The sequence below is a fragment of the Artemia sp. Qi Xiang Cuo genome, chromosome 18 (assembly GCF_049724085.1).
Source record: "Artemia sp. Qi Xiang Cuo chromosome 18, ASM4972408v1, whole genome shotgun sequence".
Lineage (NCBI taxonomy): Eukaryota > Metazoa > Arthropoda > Branchiopoda > Anostraca > Artemiidae > Artemia > Artemia sp. Qi Xiang Cuo.
In genome coordinates, this window is record NC_142811.1 from 21,797,255 (window position 1) to 21,815,381 (window position 18,127).

At 37.7% G+C, this 18,127-nt stretch overlaps 2 protein-coding genes across 2 annotated transcripts in view; one reads left to right on the forward strand and one right to left on the reverse strand.

Annotated features, from left to right (window-relative positions):
* The first annotated feature begins 1,086 nt into the window (after positions 1-1,086).
* Positions 1,087-1,695, forward strand: LOC148941320 (protein CFDP2-like). Its single transcript, XM_089104146.1, has one exon. It carries the CDS (start codon positions 1,087-1,089, stop codon positions 1,693-1,695), a length of 609 nt encoding a protein of 202 aa, XP_088960272.1.
* Positions 1,696-4,032: 2,337 nt separating this feature from the next.
* LOC148941321 (interferon-induced very large GTPase 1-like) overlaps positions 4,033-18,127 on the reverse strand; it is a 103,640-nt gene continuing 89,545 nt past the window's right edge. The window contains exons 2-3 of the mRNA XM_089104148.1: positions 6,985-7,147; positions 4,033-4,177 (exon numbers count right to left, since the gene is read on the reverse strand). Coding sequence (XP_088960274.1) covers positions 4,033-4,177; positions 6,985-7,147 — 308 coding nt within the window. The remainder of the gene's footprint in view (positions 4,178-6,984; positions 7,148-18,127) is intronic.

Genomic DNA, 18,127 nt, shown 5'->3' on the forward strand with positions numbered 1-18,127 from the left:
GTTTGGTTTTCCCTCCAAAATTGACCCTACACCCTCCCCTGCCCTCAGAAATGGTGGAAGAGAGGGCCTCTGAGCCTTCCACTTGAGGAAGATCATATTTATTTTAGATTCTGAGTATTTTCGATTTTCCCTCCAAAATTGACAAAACGGAGAGGTAAAGCTAGGTCAACTCACAATGTCATTCTATCGTCGTTAGCCGTTTTCATAGACTGATGTTGTTTCATATTTATAACAAATTACCTGAGTTAACAACCCCTTCGGGGTTACCTTAACTGTTAATCAGTTTAATCCTTTTTTTCTCCACCGTCATACAATCCAATCACTAATTAGAATCATTCACACTCCTATTATTAAAAACATTAATTAATATCGTTCATAGTGTCCAATTTGCGAATCTCTTTTTGCAAAAATGTCAAATACTCACTCTCTTTGAAAAACTAAACCAGACTATATCCACTAAACCAGACTATACCCACCAAACCAGTCCTTGCTATAGCTTCCATAGAATTCCATATGCCATGTGAGGGAGCTCTGAATCTCTTTGAAAAGGTGTATACATCTCGTAGAAATGTTTACCTATAGGACCGGTAGAAATGTCTTGCTATAGGACCGGTAGAGTTCCATATGTACATACTACTCTTACCATGACTTACAGATGACTTACCATAACTTAAGAGATCCGAAAAAACAAAAGAAAACTAAAAGCCAACGCCTACTTTCCTGAAGCCTATTGCTGACTCTAAGTGGGAGCACAGGGTTAGCTAAGCCTGGAAATTTCCACGGCGGTGGTGGAGCTCCAGGCAATGAAGCACGACCCTCCGTCCCTAGGCAGCATAGGAAATCCCTCAGCGCACCTCAAAGTGGTGAAAAGGTGTAAACATCACTGATCTTCATGCCCAGCAAGGTGATAGCTAACGCGCTCCGGGTGACCGCAAGACTGGGGACCTTGTGGTGAATTTTATCCCCAAGAAGCGTCCAACAAAGATGATGAATGTGATACAGAGTAAAAGTTCGGCTACGACATCCCCGGTTTTATGCAATGCGACGAGACTTGCCCCTCGTCGAAAAGTGGGCTAGCTTAAAACAATGATGATGAATGCGAAGCAGAGTAAAAGTTCGGCTACGGCATCCCCGGTTTTATGCGATGCGACGAGACTTCCGCCCTCGTCGAAAAGTGGGCTAGTTACCATTGTAACAAGAAGACAAGGACTAAACTTTGGCTGCTGGAACTTATGCTCGATAAAGTGCCCCCTGACACAAGCTTTTATAGCTGAAGAATTTCATATTTATAACCTTGACATCTTGTGCGTCTCTGAGACGAAGCTGAATGGACGTGACATCTCTAACCTAGAGGCACTGTCTGGGAAGAAGGTCATATTTTACAACTCAGGACCAACTGATGGCTCTGGGTTAGCAGGAGTAGGTCTCATATTGTCCCCAAAAGCGGCCACTGGGCTCCTCGAATATGAGGCAATATCTAGCAGGATTGTATGGGTGAGTTTTAAAAGCCAAAATAACAACATGACCGTCCTTAGCGTATACGCTCCAACCAGAGATGCGCCTGAACACCTAAAATATCAGTTTTACAGCGAAATTCAAATAGTCACGAGTCAGCGAATGACCCCCCGAAAAGATATACTCGTGATTGGAGGCAATCTTAATGCAAGGGTTGGTGGCAGGCTGAATGACTCCTAACAGGCGATTGACAATCATGGCCTCGGAGAAAGGTGCTCTAATGGAAACAGACTGCTCCTGCTCGCGATGCAGAACAAACTAGCTGTTGCTAATATTTGGTTTAGACACAAACCCTGCCACACATATACCTGGGAATCTCACGATGGAAGAACAAAAGCTCAAGTTGATTACCTGCGTATATCGCAAAGGTGGAAGACCATTATGTTAGACTCAAGGGTGCACAGAGGTGCTGACACAGGATCAAAAAATGGGTCCGACCATTTCTTGCTGAAGACCAGGCTAAGGTTCAGACTCATTACAAAAAAGGCGCCCATGCTAAGTCAGAAAATAGGTGTATCTAAATTGAAAATAGATAAATACCGGGAATCCTTTGTCCTTGAGCTTTCCAACCGCTTCGCCATCCTACAAGACGACGCCGAAGGTATTGATCAGGATTCCAACTCATCAGGAGGCCCCGCTTCTAAGATAGAGAGAAAATGGAGTAAGTTCAAAGGCCATGTGAAGGAAACCGCAACAAACATCATCGGAGCTGTAAAACAAAAAAACAAAAATGGATCTCCGAGAAAACACTTAAACTCTCTGCACAGAAGAAGGAGATATCCAACAAAAAGTCCGCTGCATATAAATCGTTGTGTCAGGAATGCCACAAGTCTGCTAGAGCTGACAGAAAGACTTACTGGTCAAATATGGCCTATGAGATAGAAAAAGTCGCCTCACAAAATGATACAAGGAAGCTTTACCAGTTTCTTGGAGAATGTAACTGGAAGAGAAATCAATCTTCCATCTCCCTGCTTAAAGCAAAAGACAGGCAACTGCTTACAAGTAGGGAAGAACGTATCGAAAGGTGACGGGCGCACTTTGAAGAATTGGTAAGACCAGGAATTACTAGCATCAAAAACCAATACCCCATAATCTCACTAAATCCGTCAGAAAACCTTTCTTATGAAAATTTGTCTACGGACCCACCTACTAGAGAAGAAGTAGGCCAGGCAATTAAACTCCTAAAAAAACACAAAAGTCCAGGAATAAATGGCAGCCCTGCTGAGCCGCAAATGAGCTCCATGAACTTGTTACGGATGTATGGGATAATGAATACATTCCCGATGAGTGGAAGACATCGATAATTATCCCTATCTTCAAAAAAGGAGACTAAATGGAATGTAAGAACTACCGAAGCATATCGCTCATCCTGATTGCTGCAAAGATATACGCAATTATACTTCTAATTAGATTCCGAGACATTAGAAATTCCCGAACGCGACCCAACCAAGCAGGATTTAGACGAGGCATGGACTGCTGTGATCAGATCTTTAGCTTAAGACAGGTCGTAGAACGTTGCTTCAAACACCAGCAGGAGACAATTCAAATCTTTATTGATTTCATTACGGCTTTTGACTCGGTCAATCGGAACGCCATATGGGTCGCAATGAAGGAGGACGGAGTCCCAGAGAAGATCACCAGACTACTGAAGGCATACTACGATAGAGCCAAGGCCCAAGTTAGAGTTGATAGTGAGCTTTCGGATTTGGTTCTGATTGAGGAGGGTGTACGTAAAGGATGGGTTCTGTCATCAACATTATTTAACGTCGTTATTGATTAGATTCTTGTGGCCTTCAAAAAGCATAATGGTATCGAATTGAGCCCCATCATTTCTGTCACGGATCTAGCTTAAGCTGAGTCACATGATCTGGATATACTTGTTCTGTCAATTACAGATGCCCAGACCATGATTAATGAAGTAGCAAGCAGAACACTTTTGACTGGCCTCCAATTAAGTCTACCGAAGACCAAAACGATGCGGACAGATGGGATGGATGACACCCCTGTGAACCTAAGTGGTAGTCAAATCGAGGACGTTCAGTCATTTAAATACCTTAACTCAATGATAAATGCAACTGGGGCATATCCTCAGCATGGAACGTTCTTTCTGCAGCTGAAGAACTCGCTTTGGACGCGTAGCGAAATCTTTCCACGAACAAAGCTCCGAGTCTACGAAGTCATGGTACTTTCTGTTCTTCTCTATGGGTGTGAAACTTGGTCACTGAAAGCAGCTGAAGCGGTAAACTTGGACGTATCCCATCATAAATGCCTGCGATATATACTAGGCATTCGCCTCTCAGACAGAGTCTCGAACGAAGAGGTCAGGAGAAGAGGTGTGGATCACCCACGTGTCTCTGATTTTGTAATAATGAGGCATCTGAGGTGGCCTGGCCATACCATAGGGAGATCAGAGGAGCATATCACCAAAAACTGCTTCAAATGCCTTCCACTATCAATATGGAAGAGAAGAAAGCAGGAGGACAGAAGATAACATGGCCTACGACAGTCAAAGCTGACCTAGAGCCTATTGAGGATTTCCAAAAATTTGAGCGACGCTGGGATCGTCGCTGGCTTGAAATTATGGAGCCTGCCACCCTCGAGCGAAATCTCTGGAAAGAAGCTTGTCGTCGTCTGCTGGGCAGCACGATGAGCCTGGATGCGGCTTGAACGTGCAACAAGTACAAGTAAGTACAAGTACACCTTCTCAGTTTTGTGACAGAGAATGAGATATTAAGATAGAATAGAATTTTACAACGATAGAAAGTGTAAACTTTGTTTTTGTGATAGAACGGAGTAGAATTATCTTTTTATAGTTCAAGAAAGGCAGTCCATAAGAATATTCTAGTATAACTGCTTGGAAAGCATTAAAAATCAGCTCAAAAGAAGTCTCCTGGAATAATTTGACAGCTTTTGGAGTTTCCTGTAGTGCTAATTGTCTTAACTGAAATCTTTGCGGACACAAGATGCACATTACTTCAACTGTACGTAGATTGATTAGACAGTGCTTTGCTTAATAATTAGTAAGGGATTATAGGTGTCCTTTATTTTAAACTAGCCTCTCGTTAGCTTTTCGAACTGTTGGAACATCAGGTCTCCTATTAATGTATGCTTAAATTGCTTTGGAATCTCCCTGTCATGCCTGGAAAATTTGGTAATACATCCTTTGTCTTTGAGACAGTCGGCCGACACTGAGACTTGCAAAGTGACATTTTTTCGTATTGAACACCCTTCATCGAGCTAGAATAGCTCTACTGTTCAGTTTAAAGAGTTGCTAGAGTAACTAGGGTGGAATGTGTGTGGGATGAGAGTCCTAACGATTGTTATTTCTGTTCCAGTGACACGCACACAGGAAATAGCCTTCGACTTTTTCTTAGTTAGATATACTAAAGAACGGACCCTAGTTGCAACCAACGTCATCAAAAAGTTTTACTGTAACGTCATTTATGATTATAACCTACGTATATGACGTCATTCATTGTCGTGTATACGAAGCTGCAGTTTTGTTTGTAAAAACAAGATTTTACTTAAAATATTGCTTTTGTTAATTACAAAAATACGTAGATGTAGCAATTTCCTTTAAAATGAGCCTATAAAAAGCTCTATGATATTCCAGTGGTCCGCTAGCAATGGAGGAAAAAAATATGAACATCAGTTTTACCCATTCAAAAAGTGATTTTCCTTGTTGTTCAAGCTTCTGAACTGTAAGTTTCCTATGTAGGGTTTTCGGCTATGATGCCTCCAATGGTATACTTTTTGTTTCGATCCAAGACCATTTTATAGGGGTTTTTCGAAATTCCCTTAGATATGTTTTCAGAATAACATTTTACTATGAAGATCGATTTAAAAAAATGTCACCATTCCTGAATCAGCTGGCAATTTTTTCCCACTTGCCAGTTTTTTTTTAAGACGCGGTTTTTAGTTTTTCGTTACTGTGGACTGTGGTTCGTCCTTTACTATGTTACAGCTACCGCTGCTACCACGAAAAAAGTACCATTAGATTCCTTATTAAATACTCTTTTCAAATGGCATATTCAGCTTTTTTTGACAATGCACCCCCGCCCTTAATGGTACAAAATACAAGTTGTGTTCGTTTTCTTTAAAGGTTTTAAAACGTCTGTTTTTCCTAAATGTATTTTTCACATCGCTATCTCTGAGATAGACTTAAGCACACACAAAGAAAAGATATTTTGGCCACAGTTTTGTTCAATTACAATAAAGGCAAGTTACACAAAAATATATGGACTTGTCGTATAAATCGTGGAACTCAATAGGGTCAGGTCGCTTCCCCAATAGCATCTGTATCTGACTGGACGCAAGTGTTATTGCTCTTAATGAGAGGGGAAAAGCATTGAATCCAGCTTTTTTATGTGACACTTATCATTCCGGGTTGCAGCGGTAGCTAGCAACCTAGTAAGAGATCATTAACCAGGAGTCAAAATAGTCCCGATGCATGAAACGAGCGTAGCCGCATACATAAATATACCTGTGGAGTAGGAAACTTAGTTGAATGTTAATCAAGTTGGATAGGGCAAAGGCTGCACGATGCTTAACAGAACGAACAGTAGTCACCTTAAACGAAAGACTAAAAAAGACAATAGAAGTAACAAGAACCTAATAACATACCAAAAAAAGGAAGGAATCGAAATAAAAGGCGTAAAAAGCGAAGCAGTAAAATAAAGTTACCTAATTAAAAAACGAGGGGTCAAAACTTTCTCATTACATAATATGGCCATAACTATCCGGGTTGCAGCGGTAGCTAGCAACCTAGTAAGAGACGATCACGTCCAATGCTAATAAATATAATATACCCATAGCTCCTGAAAGGAGAGTCAGATCAAAACAAAAGTGCACCCTTAGAACCGCCTTGTCCAAAACCTCTATATAGGAAACTTACCATCCCTTGGCTTGAACAACAAGGAAAATATATTGGCTTGAAAATCAAGAAAAATGTCAGCTACTACAATATTCTGCATAAATGGCATATTTCTTCTTTTTTTTTTATCGATCAATAGCCTGGAGTGGATGAAATATGGATGAACGTTCATCATGTTTGCTAGAGCTAAGGCTACACGGTATTCTACAGAAAATAAATATGAAGAATCTAATAGAATGCCAAAAAAGGGAAAGAATCAAAATGAAAAGAATAAAAAATTGAAGAAGTGAAATAAGTGAAGGAGTATAAGAAGTGAATGAGTTGAAAACGAGGGAACAAAATCGTTTCGATCCATGAAATTGGCATACCTTTATCCATCAATGACCTATGACCGATAAGGTTTGGTTGAATGTTCAACAGGTTTGCTAAAGCTGAGCATTGGCGGAACTCCACACAATAGAAATATACAGAATCTAATAGAATACCCTGAAAGGGAGGGAATTGAAATCAAAAGAACAGATAAATCAAAGAGTGAGAAGAGTGAATGAGGGAAAAAACAAGGGGATAAATCTTCTTGATACATGACATTAGTATACCTGTATCCGACGATGACCTGTGGGCGATGAAATTTGGTCGAATGTTCATAATGTTGGCTGGAACTAAGGCTACACGGTGCTCCACAGAACGGGCAGCAGTTACCACAACCAATGAGAGATTCTTTGAGGTACTGCACAGCACGATTGATCCATTTTTCTTTTTCTAGAATCGAAGAGGGTTATTAAAAACAGTGAAGGAAAAACCCATTTAAAGCGAAAATGTTTGACGTCTAACCTTTCATTATGATTAAGCATCGGTATTACAGTGATCTTCCTTTATATAATGAATTACAAAAAAACTTTCCGAAAAATAAGTTTTTCAAAGAAAAGTAAAGGCCATTTTAAACTTAAGCTCAGCAGATACAAATACCTTTTAAAATTCAAACCCAAAACGACCAGAAATTACTATTAAAGAATAAATGAAACCCAAAATGAACAGAAAATTAATAAACAATCATAGCAAAACATACAACAAGTAATAATATAAATAAATAAATAGACCTTAAAGCGAGTAATGCTTAGATTGAAATAAAAGCTTAAAAAAAAATTCCCATTGAAGTATAAATGAAACTTAAAACGAACAGAAATTAAATAAACAAACAATGCAAACAAACATACAATAGATATTACTGTATATTTAATAAATAAATCTTAAAACGAGTGAAACTTAAACTGAATACGCAAATCCAGCATGAAACGAACAAAAATCACATCAAACAAGAGTTTTGGTATGACCTCCTTCTCTCACTGTAAAAGTCTAAAGCCTATTGCGTCACTGGCGCTTTACTGAAAATCAATTTTATGACAAATATTTTCTTTTATGCTTAATATTGAAAACAAACGTTAAAACTATAATAAAATTTTAAACTGATGAACTTTCAGCAATATAAATCTTTATGCATCGAATATTCATTACAATTTATTAGCTTTTTTTAAAGGCGTTAATGATGAACATAGCATACTAAGAAACACGTGTTCCTTTCCTAACTGTAAATAAAAACCAAAAGCCTACAGCGTCATTGGCGCTTAACTGAAAACGATTATACTACAAATATAAGAAAACGATTATATTACAAATATTTTCTTTTCCAGTTCTTACAATATTGAAAATAAAAATACAATTATAGTGAAATAAATTCTTGAACTGATGAATCTTTCAACAATTAATATCATTATGCATCAAATATTCAACTTGATGTTGTTTATACTTTCCAAGACTGTTCAAGACGCATATAGTTTTCAGTAAAGCGCCAATGACGCAGTAGGTTTTAGACTTACAGTGAGAGAAGGAGGTCATACCAAGACTCTTGTTTGTGGTGACTATTGTTCGTTTCAAGCTTGATTTGCATATTCAATTTAAGTTTCACTCGTTTTAAGATTTATTTATTAATTGACATTAATATCTATTGTATGTTTGTTTGCATTGATTGTTTATTTAATTTCTGTCCGTTTTAAGTTTCATTTATATTTCAAAAGAAATTATTTTTTTTTTTAAGCCTGATATTCATATTCAATCTAAGTATTACTCGCTTTAAGATCTATTTATTCATTTATATTATTACTTGTTGTATATTCTTGCTATGATTGTTCATCTAATTTCTGTTCGTTTTGGGTTTCATTTATTCTTTAATAGTAATTTCTGGTCATTTTGAGTTTGAATTTTAACAGGTATTTGTATCTGCTGAGCTTAAGTTTAAAATGGCCTTTATTTTTCTTTGAAAAACTTATTTTTCGGAAAGTTTTAAATAAATAATTTTTGTTAGTTCTTGATTGCAAAAAATTTCAAGTTTTTAAAAATTCCTTATTTCAAAATCGAACTTAAAAAAAATATAAAATATTCATCAAAGTATCAAAACTGATATCAAAGTATATCAAAGTGAAAAAATGGGTTTGTGTCAACCTCGGAGTTTTTATTATCTAATGTTTGAACTATTTTTAACAAAATTGCTATCTCAAAATTTTTATCGGATGGGTCTGGGGAAAAAAGGCGTGTGGGAGCTAAATTAAGCTTCGGTCTTTTTTGACTCTTTAAAAGTGAACTAGAACTTTCTATTTTCAATCAAATGAGCTCTCTCTGAAGTTTATACGAGTATCCCTTCTATAAGAACCATATATATCCCCTGAGTATAACTTACAATGCCTATCCCTTGGCCCTGGGGAGTTGTGTCGACCCTGGAGTTTTAATATTTGATGGTCAAACTATTTTTAACAAAACGGTCACCTGAAATTTTTATCGGATGGGTTTATCCATCTGATACACCCAAAGGCGTGGAGGGCGGGAGGGGCTAGTTGCCCTCTGATCTTTTTCACTCTGAGAAAATGAACTACAACTTTTAATTTCCATTCAAATGAACCCTCTCTGAAGTTTATACGAGCATACCTTCCATAATAACCATGTATGCCCCAGAGAAATACTTACAACGCCTGCCCCGGCCCTGGGGGGGTGTCGAAACAGGAGTTTTTCTTATCAGATCTTTGAACTATTTTTTTAGCGAAATGGCTACCTCAAATTTTTTATCAGATGTATTTGGGGAAAAAGGGCTTGGGGGGGGGCTAGTTGCCCTCTGAGCACTTTTGACTCTTAAAAAGGGCACTAGAACTCTTGATTTCCAATCAAATGAGTCCCCTTTGAAGTTTATATGACGACCCCTTGTATACAAAATGCCTCGGGAAAAAAAATAAATGGAGTGGGGCGGGGAGACTAGCTGCCCTCTAATCACTTTTGACTCTTAAAAAGTGAATTACAACTTTCAATTTCCAATTAAATGAGCCCTCTAGAAATTTTATACGAGCATCCCTTCCAGAACAACCATATATGCCCCCGGGGCATACCTTATAACGCCTACCCCCGGGCCCTGGGGGGCTGTGTCAACACCGGAGTTTTTTGTTATCAGAACTTAGAACTATTTTTAACAAAATGTCTATCTCAAAATTTTTATCTGATGCATTTAGGGCGTGAGGAGGGGGGAGGGGGCTAGTTGTCCTCCGATCTCTTTTGACTTGAAAAATGAACAAGATCTTTCAATTTCAAATCAAATGAGCCCTCTCCGAAGTTTAAGCGAGCATCCCTTCCATAAGAACTATATATGCCCCTTGAGTATTACTCATAACGCCTTCCTCCGGGCCCTGGCGGGTTCCGTCGACACAGCAATTTTTCTTATCTGACATTTGAACTATTTTTAATGAAATAGCTATTATAAAAATTTAATCGGATGGCCTATGGAGGAGGAATATCGGAAGGGCTATGGGCGTGGAGGAGGGGGGGGGGGGGCGAGTTGCCCTCCGATCTTTTTTGACTCTTAAAAAATGAAAAAGAACTTTCAATTTCAAATCAAATGAGCCCTCTCCGAAGCTTATACGAGCATCCCTTCCATAAGAATTATATATGACCCTACAGAATTACTCAAAATGCCTTCCTCCGGCCCCTAGCGGGTTCCGTCGACACAGGAATTTTTCTTATCTGACCTTTGAACTATTTCTAATGAAATGGCTATTATAAAAAATTTATCGGATGGGTTTGGAGAAAAAAGGGTGTTTTTTTTTTGGGGGGGGGGGGGGGTAGTTGCCCTCAGATATCTTTTGGATCTTAAAAATTGAATTAGAAATTTCAATTTCTAATCAAATGAACCCCCTCTGAAGTTTATATGAGCATCCCTTTCATAAGAACCATATACGCCCCACAGGACAACACTTACAACGCCTATTCCCCGGGCTCTGGGGGCGTTTCTGTTATATAATTTTTGAACAATTTCAAAACACGGGCTATCTTAAAATTTGTAGCGTACGGGTTTGGGGAAAAATAGCGTGGGGGGGGGCTAGTTTAACTCTCTTGACTCTTAAAAAGTGAAGTAGAACTTTCAATTTCCAATCAAATGAGCCTTCTATGAAGTTTATGCAAGCATCTCTTTCATAAAAATCATACATGTCCTTAGGGCATAACTTAGAACGCCTTCCCCTGTGCCCTGGGGGGTCTATTGACACCGGATTTTTTCTTATCCGACCTTTGAACTATTTTTAACAAGATGTCTATCTCAAAATTTCATCAGATGGGCTTTGAAAAAGAAGGCGTGTGGGGGCTAGTTTCCCTCCAATCTCTTTTGACTCTAAAAACCTTAACTAGAACTTTCAATTTCCAATCAACTGAGTCCTCTGAGTTGTTTACGAGAATCCTTTCTATAAGATCCATATTTATCCCAGGGCATAACTTACAACACCTGCCCTCGGGCCCTGGGGGGCTGTGTTGACCCCTGAGTTTTTGTTGTATGGTCTTTGAACTGTTTAAAAAAAAGCTATCAAAGTTTTTATCGGATAGGTTTGAGGAAAAAAGGGCGTGGGGGGCTAGGTGCCCTCCAATCTGTTTTGACCCTTAAAAAGTGAACTAGAGCTTTCAATTTCCAATCAAATGATCCCTCTTTGAAGTTAATATGAGCATCCCATCCATAAGACCCAAATACGCACCCAGGGCATTATTTACAACACCTGCCCCCGGGCCCTGGTGGGTTGTGTCGACACCGGAGTTTTTATTATATGATCTTTGAACTATTTTTAACAAAATAGCTATCTTAAAATTTTTATTGGATGCATTTGGGAAAAAAGGTTTGTGGGGGGGAGGGGGGCTGGCTACCCTCCAATATCCTTTGACGCTTAAAAAGTGAACTAGAAATTTCAATTTCCAATCAAATGAGCCCTCTCTGAAGTTTATACGAGCATTCCTTCCATAAGAACCATATATGCCCCCAGGGCATAAATTATAACCCTTGCCCCTGAAGACTGTGGGGGAGTGTCCTGCTCAAACATATAATTTCCAGAACTTTCAACTACGTTGAACAAAATGGCTATATCAAAATTTTGATTGGATGTGTTTGGGGAAATGGTGGGCGTGAAAGGGGTGTCAGTTGCCTTAGAATCAATTTCGACTATTAAAAAGGGAACCAGCCATTTAAATTTCCTATCGAGTGAGCCCTTTCTGAAGTTTCTACGACACCGTTGTCTATACAAAACCCTATATGCCTCCAGGGCATAACTTACAACCCTTGCCCTGAGGGCTGTGGAGGAGTTGTCATCCTCAAAGACCTAATTTCCAGAACTTAAAATTACGTTTAATAAAATGGCTGTCTCAAAATTTTGATTTGATGTGTTTGGGGAAAAGTTGGGCGTGAGAGGTGGGTTAGTTGCCCTCGAATCACTTTCGACTATTAAAAAGGGCACTAGCCGTTTGAATTTCCAATCGAATGATCCTTTTTTGAAGTTTCTACGACAACGCATTCTATATAAACCTTATATACCCCAGGGTATAACTTGAAACCCTTGCCTTGAGGGTTGTGGGGGAGTGTCCTCCTCAAAAACATATTTTTCTATCTGGAAATCAACTACGCTGAACAAAATGGCTATCTCAAAATTTTGATTGGATGTGTTTAGGGGAATGATGGGCGTGGGGGTGGGGCTAGTTGCCTCCAATCACTTTTGACTATTAAAAAGGGCACTAGCCCTTTGAATTTCTATCCATATTTTTCTATCTGGAAATCAGTAGAACCCTATCAGGAGGTCCGACGATTCACCCCTGCTGCCACCTATAACTTTTTTGCACTCCATATATGGGCATAGAACCACGTGGTTTATGGTTTTTGTCACTGAGAATGAAAAAACAGGAATTTTGTCGCATTTATGGATGTTTTCTTGGATGGTTATGTGTGTGTTGGTCGATTTATTTGATGTTTTTCATGGATGTTTAATGGTTTTTGTCAGTGAGAATGAAAAAACAGGAACTTTGTCACATCTATGCATGTTTTCTTGGTTTTTGTCAGTGAGAATGGAAAAACAGGAACTTTGTCCCGTTCATGGATTATTGAGTCTAATGGGGGCAGGTCAATGACACTTCCTTCTTGTTGTTGCTCTCAGTGAATGTTATGATCCAGAAATAGTATTTGTTGTTGTTGCTCTAGGCAAATGTTATGATTTTCCTGGAAACAGTTAGATCACGTGTTTCCTTCTCATATTGATCTAGGACTCGAGGGGGAAGTGAATTTCCGAGAACTTGATTGCGTAATCGTTCGTGAATGTCATGGTGTCCAGAAATAGTATTTGTTGTTGTTGCTCTAGGCAATGTTATGACTTTCCCGGAAACAGTTAGATCACGTGTTTCCTTCTCAGCCAATCAGCGAGTCGGATACATCCTCCTTCTCAACCAATCAGAGGCCTGCTTACATATGATTTCCCCGTTACATAACAATTCGCCCTTTAGATTTCGTATATAACGGGCATGCAATGTGATTAAATTATCAGAAAGTAAAGTAACATGACAATGGATAGAACAATTAACATAATTGATGAGCTTGAGGCCTTGGCAACTGCAATTTACCATGTAAGTACATTTTTTATTTTCAAATGAATTTTCCTTGGACGTCCTCCAGTATATTGAGCTAAAACGTAAATATATTCCTTTACCCTCAAACCCCCCCTCCCTCCCCCATTGTCTTACAACCCCAAATTCTCGCAAAAAGAAATACCTTTTTGATAAATTCCTTCCTTCTATATTTCCAGTTAAATCCCCCCCTCCCACCATTGTTTTACAATCCCAAATTCTCGCAAAAGAAATAATTATCCTTCCTTCTATATTTCCAGCTAAAGCGATCACTGACTTCTGTCAATTTTTAATGAAAATGCCGCTCTGGTTTTGACACAAGACTCCCATGTGAGGCCTATAATTAGCTATCACCCTTTCCGGCTTACAAACGCGGTCAACGGAACTATTCTTCAGTCAAATTAAAACACAATGATGCAATAATTAAGCTAAGACCTACACAACATGTATGGAAGTAGAGAAACAAGTTATTTTCGAATTAGGGTCTAACAATATCCCCAGCACCCCCCCCGTGTCGTACACCCCCCACAGATTGCCCAAACAAAAATCATGTTGTTAAGATGCGTGCTTCTATATTTAAAGCGAAATCCCCCCCCACCATTGGTTTATAATCAAATTATCGCAAAAATAAATAATTATAATTCCGTCTATATTTCCAGCTAAAGCGATCACTGACTTCTGTCAATTTATAATGAAAATGCCGCTCTGTTTTGACACAAGGCTCTCCGGCGAGGTTAAAATTAGCTGTCACCCTTTTCCTATGTGTTTACGAACGCAGCAGCCAAAGTCAAAAGGAACTGTTTCTCCGTCAAAATTAAAACACTTTGAGGCAATTGTAATAATTAGGCGCAGACGCAATGCGCTATTTTGGAGAAGAGAAACAGATTATTATCAAGCTTTCTTTCGATAGAGTTTCTTTTATATTCCCGGGAGGGGAGCGTGAATCCAGGATTTTTTGCTGGGGAGGGGGTTAGCACTTTTAATAGTGACAAAATAGAAAAGAAAGATTGTTTTTACCATAATTGTCTTCAACTTCAGTGTCTAACAATTTCTCTTTGATATTTTAGTGATTTTAGCTATAGCATTTGAATAAAAGGTAGTAAGATATATTCTTTTTTGATATGACTTTCGCTTGAATATATCGCAAGATTAACTCAATGAGAGGGATGGCTTAATTTTCCTAAATTTGGGGCCGGGAGGGGAGCGTGAGTTTCGTAGCCTTGTATTTGTCAGAGAGCCGGTGAAAGAGATTATTTTCAAATTAAGTTTAACAATATATTTAGAACATTATGTGAAAGGGGGAGGGCAATGCCTTCAATTCTACCGCCATCAGTGTAAAATGAAAACAAACAGTGCTGGGCTAGAAAAGTCTTTGGGAGTTGCATGTAGCTAATATTATGTATAAATTGAATAGCATTTTAACCTATGTTTGCAAAATATGTGCCTACAGGTCGATGGGTTAACGATCTAATTTAAAGCCTATAGACCGGAAAATTTAATATTTTTCTAAATGGTAAAAATAAAAACAATGATTCCTATCCTATGGCTATAGACTACTGATTGTCTAATAAAAACGTTTGATTTCTAAGCATAATATATTTCTCGCGAAATTTTTACTTTTTGCTTTACTGAAAAGAGATAAATGTTTCTTACTTCAGTGTCTAACCATTTCTCTTCGAAATTTAGCGATTTTAGCTATAACAATTTTCCTAAATTTAGGGGAGGGGGCGTGAATCCATGATTTTTGTTGGGGGGGGGGAGGGGGGTTAGCACTTTTAATAGTGACAAAATAGAAATGAAAAGATAATTGTTTCTTACTTCAGTGTCTATCCATTTCTCTTCGAAATTTAGCGATTTTAGCTATAACAATTTTCCTAAATTTAGGGGAGGGGGGCGTGAATCCATGATTTTTGTTGGGGGGGGGGAGGGGGTTAGCACTTTTAATAGTGACAAAATAGAAATGAAAAGATAATTGTTTCTTACTTCAGTGTCTAACCATTTCTCTTCGAAATTTAGCGATTTTAGCTATAACAATTTTCCTAAATTTAGGGGAGGGGGCGTGAATCCATAATTTTTGTTGGGGAGGGGATTAGCACTTTTAATAGTGACAAAATAGAAATGAAATTTAATTTAAACACTTTTTTTTTTCAGATATAATAATGTTTGGTGTGATTGACACAGAATATATTGGTCTGAAATATTCCGCAACTGGCATTATATTCGAAGCAGCTTTCTTTCTCCTAGACAATCAACGACGTGAAATTCATTGCTATAAATGGAACATCAGATACAATATGTATAAGTACGAGAAAAACAGATGGAGTCCAACACTAAATTTTATAAATCAAAATGGCTTTTACGCTAAAACCATACGACCACATAATGAAAATGGCCATGAAATAAAACATGTACAAGAGGAAATTCAGGAAATATGCAGTTTTTTCGGTGTGCAAGCTGTTTATGTTAAGGGAAACGTCCAACTGATAAATTCTTACTAAAAAATGTGATAAAAACATAGCATTATTCAATTTAGAAGACTTCAAATGTGAGCAATACCTGCATTCAGTCCATGACCCAGAAGATGAAGTTAGATATTTCGCTAACTGGATACCGGAAAAGATACCTGACATGGAAAAATGCATCAGATATCCAAAGTCCTAAACTTGCTCCTCCTCATATCAAATGGATTAATCTTCTTTTTTTTTTAAATATGTCATTATTTTTTTCAAATGTTTTAAATATGTTTAAGCAATAAATATCTTAAGCCTCAGCCGTATTTATTCTATAGAATAGTTCATCGACATGAAAATTATACTTTCAGATTCAACATGCCAGGGAACACACTTTCAATTTCAGCATGTTTGAGAACCCTAAATAGTCACCCCTAAAAAGGTAAGTTAACCATAAAAGGTTAAATAATTTGTCTTAAATTATCTTAAGCCTGAGACGTGTTTATTCTTTAGAATATTCCATCGCCACGAAAGTAGACTTTCAGATTCAACATGACAGGGAACACACTTTCAAGTTCAGCATGTTGGAGAACCCTAAATAGTCACCCCTAAAAAGGTAAGTTAACCCTAAAAGGTTAAAGAATTTTTCTGAAATCATCTTAAGCCTGAGACGTATTTATTATTTATAATATTCCATCGCCACGAAAATTAGACTTTCAAATTCAACATGCCAGGGAACACACTTTCAAGTTCAGCATGTTGGAGAACCCTAAATAGTCATCCATAAAAAGGTAAGTTAACTCTAAAAGGTTAAAGAATTTTTCTGAAATTATCATAAGCCTGAGACGTTTTTATTCTTTAGAATAGTCCATCGCCACGAAAATTAGACCTTCAGATTCAACATGCCAGGGAACACACTTTCAAATTCAGCATGTTGGATAACCCTAAATAGTCATCCATAAAAAGGTAAGTTAACCCTAAAAGGTTAAAGAATTTTTCTGAAATTACACTTTCAGATCCACTATGTCAGGGAACACACTTTCAGGTTCAGCATGTAGGAGAACCCTAAATGCTCATCCATAAAAAGGTAAGTTAACCCTAAAATCTTAAAGAATTTTTCTGAAATTATCTTAAGCCTGTAACGTTTTTATTCTTTAGAATAGTCCTTCGCCACGAAAATTAGACTTTCAGGTTCAAAATGCCAGGGCACACACTTTCAAGTTCATCATTTATGAGAACCCTAAATAGTGATCCATAAAAAGGTAAGTTAACCCTAAAACGTTAAAGAATTTTTCTGAAATTATCATAAGCCTGAGACGTTTTTATTCTTTAGAATAGTCAATCGCCACGAAAATTAGACTTTCAGATTCAACATGCCAGGGAACACACTTTCAAGTTCACCATGATGGAGAACCCAAAATAGTTATACATAAAAAGGTAATTTAACCCTAAAAGGTTAAAGAATTTTTCTGAAATTATCTTAAGCCTGAGACGTTTTTATTCTTTAGAATATTCCATAGCCACGAAAATTAGACTTTCAAATTCAACAAGCCCGGGAGCACACTTTCAAGTTCAGCATGTTGGAGAACCCTAAATAGCCATCCATAAAAAGATAAATTAACCCTAAAAGGTTAAAGAATTTTTCTGAAATTGCACTTTTAGATCCAGTATGTCAGGGAACACACTTTCAGGTTCAGCATGTAGGAGAACCCTAAATGCTCATCCCTAAAAAGGTAAGTTAACCCTAAATGGTTAAAGAGTTTTTCTATTTATGCAGAGTTTCAACTAGCTATGGCTAAGTTTGTTAAAGACAAACTATTTTCTTGCGAAAACACACAAAATCAGAAAAAATGTTCAATGCTCCTATAGTACCTACGTAATTAGTCTAAAAATGAAGATATTTATGCAGAGTTTCCACTAGCTATGGCTAAGTTTGCTAAAGACAAGATATTTTCTTGTGAAAACACACAAAATCAGAAAAAATGTTCAATGTTCCTTTAGTACCCACACAATTAGGCTGAAATGAAGATATTTATGCAGAGTTTCAACTAAAAATGAAGATATTTATGCAGAGTTTCAACTAGCTATGACTAAGTTTGCTAAAGACAAGCTATTTTCTTGCGAAAACACACAAAATCAGAAAAAAAAATGTTCAATGTTCCTCTAGTACCTACGCAATTAGGCTGAAATGAAGATATTTATGCAGAGTTTCAACTAGCTATGACTAAGTTTGCTAAAGACAAGCTATTTTCTTGCGAAAACACACAAAATCAGAAAAAATATTGTTAGGTTAGGTTAAGTTAGATTAGGTTATTTTAGCCTACGTACGCGC